A 19,955-nucleotide genomic window follows, 5' to 3' on the forward strand; every position below is an offset into this window, starting at 1 on the left:
AGAGAGAGAGAGAGAGAGAGAGAGAGAGAGAGAGTACTTCACATTGATGGAGATGGACGGTGAGAATAGAAAGCATATACGCCAAACTCTCGCTTCCCCTTTTTCCTTCCCTTCCCTTCCGTTCCCTTGACTTCCCTTCTCCCTTCCCTTCCGTCTCTACATCTCACTCCCTCTTCCTCCTTCCATCCCTCCACCACCACGCACCTTCCTCCCCCAACACACACACACACGCACCCTGCCGCTATAATATGCAGGAGTTGGACGCCGGAACCCAATAATAAAGCGATTGCCCGCCGTGTGTTGTATATGGAACACTGATATTGATACTTTCCCGTCCTGTGACCCGAGCGAACCCGAGTGAAACATTTTCGTTCGCTCCGAAGCTTCACTGATCCGCCAATCGAAGCGTATCGCACCGAAGTGGTAGATTCCTCGCTTGTAATTGTAATTGGGAAATAGTTTAGTTAGACCTGAATGCCGATGGATCAGGAAGCAAAGTGCGTGTGTGTGTGTGCGTGTGTGTGTGTGTGTGTGTGTGTGTGTGTGGTGAACGATCTCGTGCGGTTGTGGTTTTGTGAGGTTACGGAAGGGTAGTGGTGGTAGTGGTGGTGGTAGTGGTCGTGGTAGTGTGGCCTCTCTCACAAGCTGTTGCCTCTCTCTCTCTCTCTCTCTCTCTCTCTCTCTCTCTCTCTCTCTCTCTCTCTCTCTCTCTCTCTCTCTCTCTCTCTCTCTCTCTCTCTCTCTCTCTTTTGTCACTATTATAGATTTTCTGCTGCAAGTTAAATATTTTCTCTAACGAATCCGTGTTTACTTTTTCTCCTTTTCTTTATAACCTTTTCATTTTCACCCCTTCATTTATTTTCCCATCTTTTTCCCCTTTCCTTTTTTTTCTTTTATCTTTCCATTGCCACTCCTTCATTTATTAACCATCTTTTCCCCTTCCTCCTTTTTTTTGCCGTTTCATCGTCACTCCTGCATTTCTTTTCTTCCCCATAGTTTCCCCTTCTGCGTTGAGCCTCCTGGGGGCGGTGACGGAGGAACAAGGGACAAAGAAACACAGTGCTCAGGCCGGAGGACGTATACAGTAATTTATTGAAGCGTGACTGTGGTGGCGAAACACACTCTTGTTATTGTTGTGTGTGTGTGTGTATGTGTGTGTGTGTGTGTGTGTGTGTGTGTCAAGGGCTGCTCGGCTCTTTATCCTTCTCCTCCCTTCTCTCATTCCGTGTGTGTGTGTGTGTGTGTGTGTGTGTGTGTGTGTGTGTGTGTGTGTGAATGGATTGGTGTAAATAGTCATATCATACGCATACATATTCATATAAATTTATTTGGGATATGCATCGCGTAATACAAGACCCTATGTATATACACAAACACACTGTAGTATTGTATTGTGTATAGTATAGACTCAGATAAACCTCTTGTATGCACCAACATTCATGGCTTGTATCAGTGAATCCTTACTTGAGATGTCACTGCTTGTATACAAGAATCGCGTCACTAGTTTTCGGTATGCATAAATATACGTATACATGCAGTTGAACAGACACACGCACTCATACTCTCGTGAACTCGATCGGTACGTTATCTTACATCACTGCATGGCACGTTCTTTCGGCACTAGTATGTGTCTAGGATCAAGTTTTCTTATTTTCCATCTAGTCAACTTTCCTCCGTAGTGATTTTTGTTGGATATTTCACGTTTTTCATTTGGAGTTTAATTTCACCAACAGCTATTTTTATATTCCGTTTTTGTCTCATTTCTTATATTGAAATTTCAGTGATATAAAGATTCTTAACCTAATACCTCGTAAATCTACTGTTTTTTTTTGGTTTTGAAACACATCCACTACGTGATGATAAAATTTTATACGAGATACATTTCCTGGTATTTAGTATTTCGAGTCCTTTACCAAATCATACATCGTGAACACACACACTATGATAATGACACTTCTCACTACACTCCTGCCCGTCGAATAATAAATGAAAAAAAAATATATATATACATTTTCTCTTTATTGTCAAGGAAAACGTCACTTGAGTAGGTTCGGTCTCTTGATCCCGAATCTGTAATCGCCTTTCACGCTAAACAAAACGACAAGAACAACAACAACAACAAGTACGTAGGTTTCGCCAGGTAACTCACACCTGTTAATGAGTAGCCCATTACAGATTTTTTTTCCTGGCCAAAAGCATTGATGCAGTTTGTCTAGAAAAGCTCTCGTTGGTATGTGTGTGTGTATGTGTGTGTGTGTGTGTGTGTGTGTGTGTGTGTGTGTGTGTGTGTGTGTGTGTGTGTGTGTGTGTGTGTGTGTGTGTGTGTGTGTGTGTGTGTGTGTGTGTGTGTGTCTGTCTTTGTGTGTGTGTGTGTGTGTGTGTGTGTGTGTGTGTGTGTGTGTGTGTGTGTGTGTGTGTGTGTGTGTGTGTGTGTGTAGCTGTGTGTGTGTGTGTGTGTGTGTGTGTGTGTGTGTGTGTGTGTGTGTGTGTGTGTGTGTGTGTGTGTGTGTAGACCAGCCATTACAGTGTGAAAGAGAGACCCTGTTTTCTTGATATGAACAATGGAAGCACTAGTTGTATCTTCTATATACGGGTAAAAACATCCTTACGGTTTCTATATGTACACCAATAGTCCTTTTTATATATATATTTACTCCAGTCTACCCTACACGTTACGCTTATTCGGGCACGAGGGGGAACTAGGGAGGGTGAGGGGGGGAGGAGAGGGAGGAAGACAGAGGGGGGTAGGATAGAGGGATGGGGATATAACAGTTATATATCTGTATAGACATTGGGATAGGGAGAATAAAATGGTTCATGTCCTCTATTCGTTGTTCACTAGATATATAACTTCCCAGAGACTACAGATCGTTAATGGGAAGTCTAGTGTATATATATAAGGTTTCTTTGCTTCATATACAATCCTTCCAAAACTCTATATATTGTCGTTCGTCGCAAGGTTCACGTCGTCTCAAGTCACAGCGGAGTCAGTCCTCCACGTGGTGCGATAATCAAGGGTATAGTCGCTGCTACACGTGGAAGTGATACAAGGTCACCTGAGCGGGGTATTGATTGGGGGCTGTGGCCGCTAACACCTTCCTGATGCAGGGTTGTGTGCCGGTGTACTGAGGGAGCCGTAGGGATTCTGCAGTCCGGGGCCCACGAGGAAAGTATGCCGACTCCTCTTTTGGGGGTTTCGAGAGAGCGTTTCCCTTGTACCGGTCCGAAGCTTACAAGAAAATATTGCACATGATCTTTTCTGGGGTTTCGGTATAGCATGTATCTCCCTGACCGGGTTTGAAGAAGCAAAGGGAGCGCTAACACTACCACTTCATTGCAGATTCCTCTACTTCAGAGTTTCTGGTTTTTGGGACTGTAAAATCCTTAACTTGAGTTAGGGAATGCTGTTTCTGAATTCAGCCGGAGTTCAGGGGATACAAAGTCCTCTTTAAAGGAATTGCAGGTTAGGAAAAACGGCAGATTCCTCTTCCCATCCTGGTATGCGGGTCTCATTGTCATTGTTCAGGGAGAAGTCGACTGTGAGGTTGATCTTAGGGAGCTGAGGGTTGAAGGGGTGATTGAGGAGTTCCGAGTAACGTTAATCGTAACAACAACACAGACCTATGGATAGATACAACAACAACACACATCATGAGCCTCTAGAGTATAGGGTTGTAGTGAGCGAGGGCGAGACGGGGCCACACCAACACCCAGGCTACACACCCACACGCCCACGCCCACGATGACCATACGCCTCCCATCATCCCTTCTAAGGCGGGGCATCCGTTGAAGAGGCTGTAGATCGTGTTGCGTGAGTTTTTCTTCGGGATTTCCTCCTCCACCATGGGTGCTTCCTGCTCCGCTTCGTACCCCGAGTCGCCGCCTGAGGGAAAGTAGGTCGTTTTGAGGGAGTGATCGAAGTCCAAAGAGTGAGAGTCGTCGTCCTTCTCCGCCTCCGAGTCCGGGTTTGGGATGCTGTTCTCCATCTTCCGTTCCTCCTCCTCTTTGGGCACGATTGGCTCCTGGGGCAAGATCTCTGTGTGGAGGGACGAGGAGATGGGTTTGTGATGTGGGATTTGACATGGCTTTGCTTTCTCTTGCTTTTCTTGCTCCTCCTCCCCCCCCTGCACAAACAGACACACACACACACATACTCTGCTCTCATATCTCCCCTCCCTCACGTCTCCTCTCCCTCTCCCCTCCATTATCTCTTCTCTCCCCTCACTTTACCTCACCTTTTTCTCACCTACGATCACCCAACCCTTCCAGAAACAAACTACTACTCTCTCCCCTCCCTTATCTCTCCTTTCTGTTCCCTTTCCTCCCTTCATTTACCTCACCTCTCACCTACAATCACCCAACTCTTCCAGCAACAAACTTTCCACTAACCGTCCCCCTCCCCTCCCACACCTGCTCTCACACCTGTGCACTCTACCCACACACTCACCGTACACCTGGACTGAGGAAGCGCTGGCCCCGAGGGAGTTGCTAGCCACGCAGCGGTAGGTGGTTGCGTCAGCCCTCGTGAAGTTCTTGATGGTGAGACTCATGTGGGTGACGTAGAAACCCTCCGGCTCCTCCGACACGCTGTACTTCCTGCTGCCAATGATCATTTGCTCGTCTGGGGAGAGTTGAGTGTTGAGAGTTGTTGTCGTTGTAGGGTTGGTGGTAGAGAGGTTTGTGAAGGAAAAATAGAGTTGATGTTTAGTATATGAAAGGTATTCTCGTCTCCGTCGCACACTTGATGCCATTGAACACCTGTGATTCCTACTGCATAATGCACTGAAATGACATACCTGTTTGATCGTCATGTATCAGAAGCCACAAGTAAGAGAGAATGATCGTCCTAATGGTTGTAAAGACTGATTTTGTCTTGACATTAAATATCTTTTTTGGCGTGACGACATGAAGAACCTTTTATCAATACCTGAATTTCCGTTTACCAAAGGGAACGGCAGTAAACTAACCTTTGATTTCTTTGGTGCTAGTCACGTAAATACTAAAACGCATCTCCAACGCTGGGAAGTGTGTCTCATTAAATCTAATTAGTCATTTTTTACCATGAAGGGAGGCAACTCAAGAAATAAAAAAAGGAACAGTAAGGCCCGCTAGACGCTGCCCCAACAAAAGAAAACAACGAGAGGCCAAAAAGGAGGTCAATTTCGGGTGGAGAGGTGTCCTGATACTCTCCACCCAATACACGTGGGCTCACCTGGCTCCTTCCTCCAGGTAGTCACGGCCCTAGGGGAAGACTCGACGCGGCACCTGATGGTCACTTCTTTCCCGATAGGAGATCCGATCATATGCACGGGAACCTCCAGCAGCGGGGAGACTGGCGGAGAGACGGAAGGAGCAGATATAAATAGCAGCTGTTATTTTTATTGTGAGACCACAGGACAGTTGGAGGAGGTAGATATCTAGTCCCTTCTAATACTACCATAATTAGAAAGAATAGTCGTACAGCAGACGCCACATATGCCACCTCCACACCCATCTCGCATCTGTTTTTAATTATATAGATGTGATACCGGGACTAAGGTGCGGGGAGAGGTGATCAGTGTTAGTTAGGTAGATGGAAAGTACTGAGATGAAGAAAAATTGATGCAAATGGAGAGCAAGGCCTGTGGAAAAGATAGTCGAATATAGATAGTTGGAAAAGTATGAAAGAATGCAACGAAACAAGTGGTTATATAATAGGAATAAAGAAAATAGTAAGCTGGAAATGTGGAGATAAAGAAAAAAATGCCTGTTGTAAATGGGAAGCAAGGCGCGTGGGAAAGACAGTCGTATTTAGATAATTGAAAAGGTATGAAAGTGTGCAAGGAAAAAAGTGGATGAATAATAGGAATAAAAAAAAAATAGCTGAGATAAACGAATTGACGGTGCAAACAGGTCGATAAATAAATAACTCAAGGCTTAAAAAAAAGAAAAAAAAAGATACCTAACTAGCAAACACATAAACAGGTAAAGGTAAAACACAGGTATTACACTCGAATGCATTTTTTTTTAGTAGACTTATAAACCTTCCAACATTGCGATAAAAACCAATAACAAACAGCACTCACAGGTGACTCTGAGCATTATCCTTTTGCTGACGGAGGGAGGGATGCCGTTCTTCGCGATGCAGAGGTAGGCACCCATGTCTGACCTCTTGACTCGTGTGAGGTGCAGCTGCTCGCCCTCCGTGCTGATCACTGGGGCGAGGGAAGGAACGGGGAAGGGTTAATGTAAGGGAGAACAGCGTTTGAAGGATTAATGGGAGGGAGAACAGTATTTGAAGGATTAATGGGAGGGAGAACAGCATTTGAAGGGTTAATCAGAGGAAGAACAGTATTTTTTTTCAGTAAGGGAGGCAGCTCAAGGGTAAAAAAACAAAAAACGACAACAAAAAAGACCGCTAAACTCTGCTCTGGCAAAATAAAAAAAGAACGAAAGGCCAAAAGAAAGGTCGATTCCGGGGTGGAGATGTCTTGATACTCTCCTCTATGGGCCTTAGGACTGATAACTGATTACAGCGATACTGATTTTTGATATACAGCGATATACACGAATTTAAATACAAATACATTATTCTTCTCAGTTGCCCGGAAGCATGTTAGTTGTGGAAGGATTAACGACGAGAACAGTATGAGCACTAGTATTGACAACTGATTACATCATATCGTTTTGTTTTTTACTATACAAAGATACACTCGAGTTTAAATGCAAATACATACGTCTTCTCTGATCACGTAACATGTTAGTTGTGGAAGGATTAACGGCGAGAACAGTATGAACATTAGTACTGACAACTGATTACGTGATTATTGTTTTGTTTTTTACTATTGAAAGATACACACGAGTTTAAATACAAATACATACGTCTTCTCTAGTCAGGAAACATGTTACTTGTGGGAGGATTAAGAGAACAATGGGTTTTAGGATTGAATAATTACAGCGATATTGATTCCTTTTAATATACAACGATATACACATTTTGAATACAAATAAACCAGTCTTCTCTGTTTTTTTTTTTTTTACAACAAAGGAGACAGCTCAAGGGCACACAAAAAATGAAACAATAATAAAAAAAGCCCGCTACTCGCTGCTCCTAAAAATGATCCAAAGAGGTGGCCGAAAGAAGGGTCAATTTCGGGATGCCAGGAAACGCGCTAGTTGCTATAGAAATTCGTGTTCCGCCTCGCGCCTCTAAAACCCTGCAATATGTTACTGTTTCTGCACCGCAAATCCGATGTTGGAAATGTCTGGGAACTATTTTTCTATATTTTTTTCCCTGCCGCGACGGGGGAGAGGCGTGAATGGAGAGGAGGCGACGGGAGGGAACAGAGGCGGGAATGTGTGAGTATGAACACGGTAATGAGAGTTCCACTGAGGCATAGTTGTTGAACTGCCTCAAATAGTTTGTAGCGTGAAGATAGGAACGCGTGCATACTCATAAGCACACACACACACACACACACACACACACACACACACACACACACACACACACCATTATAGCCTCGTAACTCATATATAACTTTTTTCCCTCTTTTTTTTTTTTTTCAATTGACGAATAGTTTAACTTCATAAAGGCCTCAAAGCAATTAATTTTCTTTCTTGGAAGGCTTGAAAGTCTGCCAAAAGTCACTCATTCCCACACGAGACGGAATATGAAGAAAATTATAAATGATTTGAGTATTTTCATCACATATTTGCCTTTTGCATTCCTTAAGATCTCTATCAATTCCTCAATCCCAGCTGATTTGAGAATAGATAATCAGTGTTATATATTTCTTTTCATACGGAACACCATTGATTTCCCATAACTAAAAAGAAGTAAGCATCCGATTTATTTTTATATTCTAACCTATATTGTTTACTGGGCTCGCTGAAGAAGCAAACACAGATCTTTAATTGTCTAAGACTTGAGATGATTTCCTCCGCTTTATTGTCATGTATTCCCACTGACCTTTTTTGTTGCCTTGGTCTCGGAGAACAATCTTAGCATTTTCCTCTCTCTTCCAGGACACGACGGGAACCGGGAACCCTCTGGCCTTGCAGGTAAGAGTGACAGAGTTTCCTTCTTCCACTGTGGTTTCCCCTGAGGTGGCGTTGTCCACGATCTCAGGAGGCACCACGACCTCTAGGTGAGCCATCTGTAGGTAAAAAAAAATAGGTACCACCGATTTTTTAAAGGCAGATCATAGACGGTACGAATGTTAGAGTAACCTCAATGTCTTCTGTTATTCTCTCGAGACATCACGACCTCTAGGGGTGGCATGTGTCACTGGAGGGAGAGGTTGCACTTATTAACCCCAAAAGACATACGTGGGGTATCCCAAACCCTCTGCTTTCGTTTTCACGTGATCATTGCGTGGCCCGTGGGACTGCTGTGAAGGCGTGCCCATCAGCTTCAAATTTCTGAGTGGTCTTTTTGAGGAAGGAAGCGTTGTGTCGGTCGCTCGCTATGGATTTTGGCACACGAAGGCGTTGAAGTGCAGATATGCGCGGGTGATCAGGAGTGAAAATCAGAAGAGGATGTGGTACAAGAATGATCGAACGTAAATATTTGAAGGAGCAAGCAGTGGACGTGATCTGGCCACGCGGGAAGCAGAAGCTCAACATTCCTCATCTATCAAGAGCTCTCAAGATTTCAGATGCGGCGTCCTGTCACCTGCCAGTGCTGCTGACTAGATACGCAATACAGGCACACTGAAGAGCTCGCATGGTGACTGCACATGATGTTATCGGTAAGAGCTTTGCAATAAAAAAAAAATATATATCACCAGTGCATCGTATATTTTATTTTTTGTTGCGCAAAATATATTGTTTATTTAAATGAGGTAAATAGATGTGATTTTATTGCTCAAATATTGTCTTTTAACTCATAAAGCAATACTATATTGATCTCTAATAATTTTGTGTTAACAGTGGTAGAAAATTTTCATGTGACATTAATGTCGAAAATCATTTATTGCCTCCCCCCAAATATACCCCCTTTTAGCATTCTTTTGTGCAGTTCCTAGTGGCGCCGGGAGGCTGTCGGTCGCACAGTTGAATGAAACTCCAAAGACCTTGGTGTGTGTGGCTCAACGCTCAACTCTTCAGCTTCACTCATTTTTATACCTAGATTTTTTTTTTTTTTTTTAGTGTAGTCATATAGTAAATCTTATTTTTCTGTATTTATTTTGAGTTACCCCTAAGGTATATTTTTGTTGTTGTTGCTAGTGATTAAAACAACAAATGATATGCAACTCCAGAAGTTATATATACTTTTTCTGAGGTTCAATAAGTATTGATTACAACTTTATTTTCATTTTTCCAAATGTGTATATTTTGCCCACTGCTTGCCAATGCTTTCCCTTTTTTCAGTGATATCTGTACCATGTGTATTACTTATGTTTATGTTTATGTTTGTGTATATTTATGTTTGTGAATGATTTTTTTATCATTTTTTGAAATGACATCTACGACTTCCAAAATTATAGGAAACAAACAAAGGGAAATGTTGGTGGAAAATTTTACGAGAGAGAGAGAGAGAGAGAGAGAGAGAGAGAGAGAGAGAGAGAGAGAGAGAGAGAGAGAGAGAGAGAGAGAGAGAGAGTTATTTTGCGTATTCAATAAACGCGGTTTTATCACGTAAGCTACATTAATGAAGAAAAGCTGTTGAAATTGACTTTTGCCCTTAATTAGGTGTAGTCTAAGGAGTTTAAACTGTGAAAGAGGAAATCTCTATAACAAAGATTTGTTTGCGGAAGATCATGAAAACAACCTTGCAAGCTAATGACACACTTTTAAAATGAGTAAGGAGGAAGTTAGGAAGCTTCACAAATCTGCGGAAAAAAAACATCAACCAAACAATAAGGCACAGAAGAAAACGGGGAACAGCGCCCTGAAAATATAACGAAGGAGAAAATCGCTGATCCTCCTATTCTATACAACGAAGGAAAGTCAGGCAACGCTTAAAAAAAAAAAAAAGTTGAGGGGGCGTCCTTCAGTGGGTCATAAACTTCCCCGCCGACAACAAGGTGTATCAGGGCGAGTAGTAATAAACACTGAGAGACACCTGTTCCTCTCCTCGTCTCCCCTTCATACCTGCCCCGAGGCCCCTAGTCAACCGGGCCCAATCAAGGTAACGGGACCCATTCTCATCAAAACTTTAGACCAACTTCGTAAAACCTGATTCAGCGAGAAAACCGTCTCGACTGGAACTTTGCGGAGATCAGAGAGAGAGAGAGAGAGAGAGAGAGAGAGAGAGAGAGAGAGAGAGAGAGAGAGAGAACCCACGAACATTGATTTCATACATTATTTTATCTCAGTTGAAAGTTTTCTTCAAAATAATAAAAAAAAAGTTGTGCGGAGTCTACTAGAAAGTTCTTTTCTTATCTTCTTTTCTCCAGCAGAATTCATAAGGGTCGTATGGTCTTTTAGAATGACTTAAAAAGAGAGAGAGAGAGAGAGAGAGAGAGAGAGAGAGAGAGAGAGAGAGAGAGAGAGAGAGAGAGAGAGAGAGAGAGAGAGATGGGAGGGAGGGGGGGGGTAAGGCTAAGCTGAGTTGAGGCTGAGGGCACAGGCTTCCAATATCCTCACTGGCTCTGTAATAAATTCATGAAGGAACCTTATTGCCCAAGCTGTGTATATTTACCTCCAAATTTTCCTTCAGATATTCACGTTCTATTTTCCCGAATATTTAGTGGTCGATCATCAAATGCAACAGTCTAATATCTTCGGGCAAAATATTTAGGAAAACGTCCCAACATGTACAGGAACGGGTAGGCGTGGGTTTTGGCGAGACACCTGAGTATACATATGACAATAATTCCTTTGTTATCCATTAAAAACCCTATTATATATTTTTTTGTTTTAGTTTTGAACATGTGTGGAAGTATCTAGGAATTTATTAAAACATTTTTGTATTGGCAGTCGATAATAATTATTAACATCAGTAAATAACATGTAATATATATCTTAAATCTTCTTACTTATTGTCGTCATGTGTTTGTTCGGATGATGCAGCGATCATCTACATCATTATTGTCACGGGTTTGAAAAGAAAAGAAGAATATATATAATGCGAGTTTTTATACTCTCGTGGTGGCCGTCCAAATGATAGACCATCCAACACAAGGTCTTGAGAGGTCTGAGAAAAAGGTCTGTGCCATTATTGAGAGCCTCTGTAATGAGCTAGACTGAGTGGGTCTGTCATAAAAGCGTAATGGGTTTCATTTACATAAGCGCCACTACTTTACCTGAGTTTTAATTACTTACAAGATAAAGAATTGTAATTATGGGCCGAGGTCTCTCACGCTTCAACTGGCTATCGATTGTAGGTAGTTAAGAAGTGTGTGCAAGGGAGCGTGAAAGTGACTGAGTGGCTTGTAGGTATGGGAGAGGGTGTGACTTCTTCAACACTTATTATTTTACATATATTTTGATCAGGTAAGACATCAGTGCACTTTTCAATTTTTGGGACAGGGGCTGGTAATTAATGCTTTGAAGAGAAACTTAAAAAAAATGTCTAAACTAAATTCACAAGCCTATTTTCTATTTAACTTTCCCTCTCTGTGTATGTCGTGGTCGTAGTAAATTACACACACACACACACACACACACACACACACACACACACACACACTGTCGGTTTCTTCGCTCCCTCTTCTCTACTTTCCTTCCTTCCCTTTTGGTTCCTCAGTTCACCACTTGCTTTTGTAATGAGAAAATTCTAATCTCTCTCTCTCTCTCTCTCTCTCTCTCTCTCTCTCTCTCTCTCTCTCTCTCTCTCTCTCTCTCTCTCTCTCTCTCTCTCTCTCTCTCTCTGTGGGAGTTAGTTTCAGCTGTATAAATTTTCTCCTTCATTACCAAAGCAGATGAGACAATTACTTTTATAATCCGTTCACAAACATTTTTTCTTCATCCGCCGCTCAAGGATCATGAGCCTAACAGACAGGTAAAAATAGTGTGATGTAAAGACTCGTTGGTTCCCAGCGAGAAAAACTGTGAGATTAAGAGCCGCTTTCACATGTTTTATACTTGTAAGCACATCCTCTTATCCCTCTCCTCCTTTCTCGTCCTTCCTCTTTCTTCGTCCACTCATTCTTAGTAAATTCTCCTCCGCTTTCTCAAGTTACATTCACGAGGGTAACCAATGAGTAACTTAGGCTCCTGATATGGTTTCTTATAGTTGCTAGATCACTATCGTCAAAAAAATCCATTATGATACTCTTTTTTGTCATCGTAATTCCATCTGTCTTATTTATTGCCGTCTCTCACCCATTAACCAAAAAAAACAATCGCCAGCTATCGTTCACTGTCGCCACCACACTTATAATTATCATCATCATCATTAATTACAGCCACACCTACCATCACCACACCCACCTCCCTATCCATCATTACCATCACCACAAGCACCTCATATTTCTCTTTTCAACCCCCCACCAAATCATTCTCACCCTTTATTCTCCTCCTCCTCCTCCTCCTATGTTCTTTCCCTTCCCTTCTCTTCCCTTCCTTTCCCCTCCCTTCCCTTCCTCTCCTCCCCCATGAATAAAACTCAGGGCCAGAAACTATAAATTAATTAGGCTAACTTGCGCCCCCTTGCCCCTCCCTCCTTCCTACGTGGCTGTCCTCGAAAGATAATAAGTTTTCAAGAAGATCACAAGGGTCTCAATTGGTGTGTTTGGGTAGCGGAGCGCCGAAGCCAAGCCAGAGTCCCATGCGTAGCTTTTTTGGGTCAATGCGTCCCCCTAAGGAATATAGACGAGGAAAGGAACTTGATTTGGGTACGAATTTGAGTACATGTTATTTATTCATGTTGATCGAAGAATATTATATCGATTAGGAAAAGGAAATGAATGAAACATGACTAGTGATTTGTTATTTCTTATCTAGTCTAAATGGATTCCCTTGTTCTATGGTTTATGCCTCACATCCTTCATTGAATCGATAAGGAACTATTTTAGATCGTCCTGTATCTTTATGTGGGTTCAGATCTTGGCTAATGCGACGAGGATAATGATGAGGAGGCAAGTTATCATGAAAAAAAAAAACGTATTTTCATCTCTGGTTGAACAAGGAAGTTGTGGAAGATTAATAATATCAGCATCAACATTAGTAAATCGAGTAAACCATAACCAATCAACTACAAACAAATCAAAATGCTTCACTGACACCTCCTAAGAAAAAAAAAGAGGTAGGGGGGTAAGAGGCAGAAACAGAGGGTTGAGGAAGCAAGGTGAGTATATGGGTAGAGAGAGAGAGAGAGAGAGAGAGAGAGAGAGAGAGAGAGAGAGAGAGAGAGAGAGAGAGAGAGAGAGAGAGGAGGATGGGGGGGGGGGGTTCCGTTCTTTTTGGCAGAGGCGTGGGTGGGCGTAGGAGATAAGGGCGTGAGGTGTGGGGTGTTGCCGGCATAATGTAGAGGGCCAAGCTCCTCCTTCTGGCACTCTTTAGAGGTAATGTACCTAATTATCTACCCGAGAAGGAGGAGGAGGAAGAGGAGGAGGAGGGAGAGAGAGGTGTGTGTGTGTGTGTGTGTGTGTGTGTGTGTGTGTGTGTGTGTGTGTGTGTGTGTGTGTGTGTGTGATGGGGGGTCTTGATCAGGGAGGAGAAGGCTCATTATCATATTGATCGACTGTAGAAGCTTTGGAGGTAATGACTTCCTTTACCCTATTTGCATGTGATCTCTTCTCTGTTCACCTAAAGACACGCTGGTTAAGTTATCAAGAAAACACCCCAAAGCAAGTACAAGCTACCCGTTAATGAGCTCTCCTCTCCTATAATACCTCCCTCTCAGTGACAAGCGGCTTTAGTAGTTTATGTTACCTTTTTTATGGTTGTATTTACTCTTGTAACCCCGATGGTACAGTTGATCCTGTGTTCTTTGGCATGAGGTCATTGGTAGCGATGTAAATTCAAAGACTAAAAAGACGGAGTTGGGCGCCGAGGTAACCCAACTATTTTTTTCTTAATTTTCGTGATGAGAGTTTTCTCTAAAATTTAAAGATGATTAATCAGCAAAACAGTTACAGATCCAAATTTGTCTCACTTTTGTTACTTCTGTCTTGTTTTATTACAATTGAAAACTATAAATCGAGGCTGAGATCATTCAACGCACCCTTGATCTCATTTTACGCGTCCCTGGTTCTTGGAACTCTTACGACTTTAAATCTCTGCGTAGGCTCACCATGGGCTTTTGAACTGAAAGGAGGTCCGGCAGCTCTTATTTAATTCATCCAGATTCATTTCTAATCGTAGCCGGCGATGGGAAACTGATACTGATTGTAAAAATATCATCTTCAGCAATTACTAGTCCAATCCAGGTCAAACGACTTTCCCAATGATCCCCACCCTCTCTTTGATGTTTGTATACTACTCCCTCCTGCTACGACAACTGCTCTAATTGTAAAGTATATATGAGATTAACATTTTTTGTGTAGATTTATTTGGTTTCCTTTTTTTTATGATCTTTCCACTTCTATCTTGCGAATTTGTCTTCTTCTCCTGTTCAAAATTTCCTTTACCAATGTGCTTTGTTTTCAGTTCGGTTTTGCCTTCCTATCCTCCATCTTTTCATTTCCTGTTAATTTCTGTGTCTTTGTCATGTTCCTTCCTCAGTCTTCTCTGTCTTCTCTCACACTTCTTTGTTCTTCCCCTCTTTCTCTCTCTCCTCGTGGTTGGTTGTGTGGATAGATTGGTATAGGCTCTCTCTCTCTCTCTCTCTCTCTCTCTCTCCTTTGGTAAGAGCAGAGGCTGTAAATAACCAATGAGAGGAGAGCAATTAAGACTCATTATGGCTAGAGATTTGCATTTATTCTCTCTCGGCCGCTGCCTTATCTCCCTCTCCTGACTCTACAAACATATTAATGGGAGGACGAGGCCGCTCGCTCCCTCTCCCCCTGCCCCCCGTCCTCTCTCTCTCTCTCTCTCGCAGCAGGCTTTCTTAATTTTATTCCTTTTCTTTTCTTTCCGTTTTCCTTTCGACTTTTATTCTCGTTCGGTAAAATTGTAAACGGAGGAACCCAACACACGAATAAAACTTGAAAGAAAAATACAATAATTGCACCGGCAGGGACGTATTGATTTAAAGACAGGCAGACACCCCCCTCCCCTGCAGAGAGAGAGAGAGAGAGAGAGAGAGAGAGAGAGAGAGAGAGAGAGAGAGAGAGAGAGAGAGAGATTTTTAAATGAACATTTCCGAACATTTTTTTTCTGATCTAATATAAGATTTTACTTTATTTTTTAATGAATATGCAAATCAGGCTAAAAGTTAAAGGGAGGGCAAACACTGCGCTGCACTTGGGTCAGACTTTAAACTTTTTTCATTGACATTTGAGCCTTTGTAGGGGAAGGAGTCTCGCCATGGAATACTCGGCCAACTGTGACATCGCACTATACCTTCGCCAGGTTTCCCAAGGTACCCATTTCTCGACCCACCTGTAAGGAAAGGGGAACAGCTGCCCAGGCTTTCTGTCCTCAGCTTCTATCTGTACTAAAACCCGAAGTCTCGACGTTTTACATTTAAGAGCAATCGAAATAACACCCAATGGATGTTATAGCAACGTTTTACTAAAACATTAAATTGGTTAGATTTGAATCAGTAAATTAAAGGGTAGTCCAAGATCGTCTCGTGTCTGCCTTGTATCGCTTCATCATCTTTACTTACTCGAAATATGAATATTTAATCAACAGAAAAATTCTGTCTTGTCTTTAGTATCTTTGGATGGCTCTATAGTTTGGTTTCGGAAGAACATAGAAAAGAAAATGGTTTGCTGAACATTGTTTATTTGACATTTCTCTCAGCTGTATAGAAAACTTCGCTGATCCGAATATGACAAAAGCCGAAGTATTATTGTATTCTCTATTCGGTGGGTCTCCGTGCGCATTGTGAATAACAGTCTTGAGAATCAGCTTAGTATTGTATACAAAATGTTTCTTTTGCTGCAATAGAGGATATAATGTAATAAAATTCTCTTATTGATGTGTCTTATATTCGGTGCCTCGCCAGGTCTATTGAGGATGTGAGACAACTGTATAGAGCTTTGTCCTCCTCCTCGCCCGGCTCGTGTCGCCGCGCAAACACTGCCGAATATCCAGGGCACAATAACACCCTTGCATTGGAGGCCTCGGAGGCGGCGTGCGGCTAAACGACACTCGTATCTCAAAAATAAATTCCCCCGCATACTTATTTCCCGCGGCGAACAAAAATCGTCGAGGAAATATTATAAACCGCATAAAAAGGGGGCCAAATTTATGACCATTTTTGTGCATAAAGACCCTCCCCCTCCCCTCTCCTCTCTTCCTTAGTCCCCCACCCTGCCCTGCCGGACCATCCCTACTTCTTCCGACCCCTAAACACAGACCTCCTTAGACTTCCTTCCCCTGCCCTAACCCCCTGCCCCTCCCATGCACCACTTGCCCCTCTAAGGGTAATTTCACCACCAGGACAAAGCTAATAAATCACAGTGCACCTCACCCTTTTATTCTCAGATTTAGCTCGACCTCTGGGAGCACGAGCCCGGGCTGTAATATATACCGGGAAGACTCAAAGCGAGAAGACCGTCTGGGCGTTTAATGCTAGTGAGAAAATGACCCTCTCTTGTCTTCCGGCCAGAAATTTAGGGAGTAGTTGGGAGAAAAGGGACCGAAAGCATCTTCCCTCCTTCCCCCCTCGTGCTGTCTTTTTAGGATCTTCTCTTTTCTCTCTCTTTTTGTCTGCTTTCCTTTGTGGGTGGAGGTGCTTGTGCTGTGTTTTGTAGTGCATTTGGCAGATTAAGTAGGTGCTTGTGTGAGTGACGTCAGGACCTCTTTTGTTTTGCGGCGTGTGACTCGCTGTGTGTGTGTGTGTGTGTGTGTGTGTGTGTGTGTGTGTGTGTGTTTACGGAAAACCTCACGAGTGAATTATTGTTTGATGTCCATTACGTTTCTCTCTCTCTCTCTCTCTCTCTCTCTCTCTCTCTCTCTCTCTCTCTCTCTCTCTCTCTCTCTCTCTCTCTCTCTCTCTCTCTCTCTCTCTCTCTCTCTCACACACACAAACACACACACACACACACAGAAGGGGGGAAGAGGAAGAAGATCGATACATTTAGTGATCAGGGACACTCCCATCCCACCCTCAGTTCTCACTATTTGCCTATCCCGACACCGCCAGTTGTGCCTCTAATGCCTGCCGGGTCTGCCTAGCTGTGAGGGGTCTAGGAATGTTTGCAGCGGGTCTATACTTCTCTCCTGATACTGGGGTGTCGGCGCCTCTGTCTCTAAACGGCCGATAAAACTAGCCGTTCGTAAAATGGAAGTGGCTGTGGAGATTAGGATACTTCAGCGTGGGGAGACGAAGAAAACTTAAGCGTAATCGAAAGAGAGAAGTGTTGGAAGGGAGGTTTGTTTGTGGCGATAAAATGGATGGCGGTTCAAGAGAGAAAGGCTAAAGTGTTGAAAGGAAGGGTATCGGGTGCGTGGATTGGGAAAGGAAGACTAAATGTACAGAAAATACGTGAAAATTGTTTTAAAGCAATTACAGAAGTGAAATAGATGATAGACCAATGACAAGAGACATGACAATAAGAGAACGGAAAATAAAAAATCATCACAAATAGCATAATAAACAGAGAGAGAGAGAGAGAGAGAGAGAGAGAGAGAGAGAGAGAGAGAGAGAGAGAGAGAGAGAGAGAGAACACGTAGGGGGCCACTAGTTAATCCCCAGCGATTTCTAAACTTAATTATGAAGTGAATCCTTGTGTCTCAAGCCTTTTGCCAACCTATCTCACATTACCCCATCTGCTCCCGCTCTCCGTCTGTCTGTCTGCCCATCTGTCTGTCTGTCTATCTGTGTGTCTGTCTGTCCGTGTGTCTGTCTGTCTGTGTGTCTGTCTATCTGTGTATTTCTCTAATTGAGTGATTAAAAGGGAAGTTTACAAAGACAAACATCGAAAGAACAAATCTGAGAATCACTAAAGGAGAGAGAGAGAGAGAGAGAGAGAGAGAGAGAGAGAGAGAGAGAGAGACCCCTCAAAAAACGAAGGCGAAGGAAAGCAAGACGAAGACTTAGAGAACGAAAATGAGCCAAGGAGGAGGAGAAGGAGGAGGAGGAGGAGGAGGAGGAGGAGGCAACGACAAAAGTGGAAGACACTGGCAGTCAGCCAAATTAATTGTGTGGGTAAATTATCCTTGAGTGGCGATAAATTCCAGGCCGATGATGTGGAGAGAGAGAGAGAGAGAGAGAGAGAGAGAGAGAGAGAGAGAGAGAGAGAGAGAGAGAGAGAGAGAGAGAGAGAGAGAGAGAGACCACAGAAGCTTTCATCCCAATAAGATGTCGAAATTTATTTTTCTCATACCAAGACTGAAATGCGGCCATATAAAAATAAATCCAGCACATGCTACCACCCACACACCCACACACATGCACATCAAAATAATAGAACAAAAAGAAAACTTAAGGTTGTATTACTACCAGATTGCTACTACAACTAGTCATTTGCTCGCCTCCTTGACTCACCTCTGCTATCATGGGGTCAGTGTTCACTTGACACATGTACACCCCGCGGTCGTCCTCCTGTACGTTTCGGATGTGGAGGTTCCAGGTGGTCCGGTCCCTGTAGGTTACTGAGACGCGAGGGTTGTGGGTGACGACCTGGTGGTGGATGGCCTGGATAGCCTTGGTGTCTGCCTTCACCCACCCCACCTGGCGAAGTGAGATAATTGAAAGGTTGTTTAAGTTGGTGAGAAGATGATAATTGTAGTTATTTCTTTTTAATTTTATGAGGTTACTGAGAGGGATGAATATGTGTGGGTTCATTGGTAAAGTATAGTGGAATTTCATGGGTCTGAAGCTGGAGGGAAGTAAATGAACCTGTAATGTATGAAGATTAATGAAGTTGCAGTATTAGAGTAAGAGTGCAACATGAAAGTGCACGCGATTACTTAAACTTACCTCTAATGAGTGGTGGCTAGGTTCACCTGCCTGCGACTTGGCAAACTGCACTAATCGGTTGCTCCAGATCTTTGAATAAATTTGATGTCCATAGCATGAAGTGATTACAAATGACCAGCGATTTGTCATAGTTGCTGCGTCAAGTGTGTTTTAGGGGCTACGAAATATTTGCTTGATCCACTCTTTACTCAGCTCTACAAAGGAAAGGCTTAGAGCTAAATTTAGAGTCCCCATTTCTCTATTCACTTCGAACATACAATGGGAACACAGCTGAGTCTCATCCTTCAAATAGTGTCACGTTTTTCTGTTGTTCAGCTTCTCTCCCTATTAGCACGCCAGTGGAATCAAGAGGCCGATTGTTATTCCGGTGGGTCTGTGTCCGTGTCCGACGCTTCGTAGGTTCCAAAGGTGGGAAGGGGGTCGATATGTGGCAGGCTGGTGGCTCCCACGGGTTATATATTCACGACAGATGGCGTTATGCGCGACACAAACCCTTCTTACGTTCTCATGATATATATATATATATATATATATATATATATATATATATATATATATATATATATATATATATATATATATATATATATATATATATATATATAAGAAAAATGTGGCAAAGAAACTTAGTACGTGTCAGGTTGCTGGAAAGTCGCACATTTTTAAAAGGTGCGGTACCAAAAAAGGTGAAAGAAAAAAGAAAGTTAAAATATCCGAATACCAGAAAAAATCTTTTACGCCCTTCACCTACAGATATTCGGGTGGGAGACTTGGACATTTTTGGGTGCCGAATACACGGGGAGGATCGCCTTGGAAGGAGGGTGGCTGGGGATTACCTTGCTGGGCCTGTCAGGGTGATGCTAAGAACACGGGAAAGAGAAAGGGCTTGCGAATCTGCTTATGTCTCTTGCTGTGATCGGGAAGGCGGAAAAGATGGGTGCGTAAGGGAAGGAAGAGGCTGTGAGTAGAAAGCTAGGGAGAGAAAAGGAATAGATGGATATACCTGAAATCCGGAAGAGAGAGAGAGAGAGAGAGAGAGAGAGAGAGA

At 42.9% G+C, this 19,955-nt stretch overlaps 1 protein-coding gene and 1 long non-coding RNA gene across 3 annotated transcripts in view; one reads left to right on the plus strand and one right to left on the minus strand.

Moving 5' to 3' along the window:
* LOC126996951 (uncharacterized) overlaps window positions 1–19,955 on the plus strand; it is a 113,992-nt gene that overhangs the window by 28,497 nt on the left and 65,540 nt on the right. For both annotated transcript variants that reach the window (XR_007751765.1, XR_007751764.1), the window contains exon 3: window positions 8,008–8,043. This is a non-coding gene — a long non-coding RNA (uncharacterized LOC126996951). The remainder of the gene's footprint in view (window positions 1–8,007; window positions 8,044–19,955) is intronic.
* LOC126996950 (lachesin-like) overlaps window positions 1,081–19,955 on the minus strand; it is a 64,634-nt gene continuing 45,759 nt past the window's right edge. Inside the window, exons 4-9 of the mRNA XM_050857905.1 lie at window positions 18,473–18,658; window positions 7,952–8,138; window positions 6,066–6,194; window positions 5,213–5,332; window positions 4,448–4,621; window positions 1,081–4,036 (exon numbers count right to left, since the gene is read on the minus strand). Coding sequence (XP_050713862.1) covers window positions 3,660–4,036; window positions 4,448–4,621; window positions 5,213–5,332; window positions 6,066–6,194; window positions 7,952–8,138; window positions 18,473–18,658 — 1,173 coding nt within the window. The 3' untranslated portion in view covers window positions 1,081–3,659. The remainder of the gene's footprint in view (window positions 4,037–4,447; window positions 4,622–5,212; window positions 5,333–6,065; window positions 6,195–7,951; window positions 8,139–18,472; window positions 18,659–19,955) is intronic.

The sequence above is a fragment of the Eriocheir sinensis genome, chromosome 11 (genome assembly GCF_024679095.1).
Source record: "Eriocheir sinensis breed Jianghai 21 chromosome 11, ASM2467909v1, whole genome shotgun sequence".
NCBI lineage: Eukaryota > Metazoa > Arthropoda > Malacostraca > Decapoda > Varunidae > Eriocheir > Eriocheir sinensis.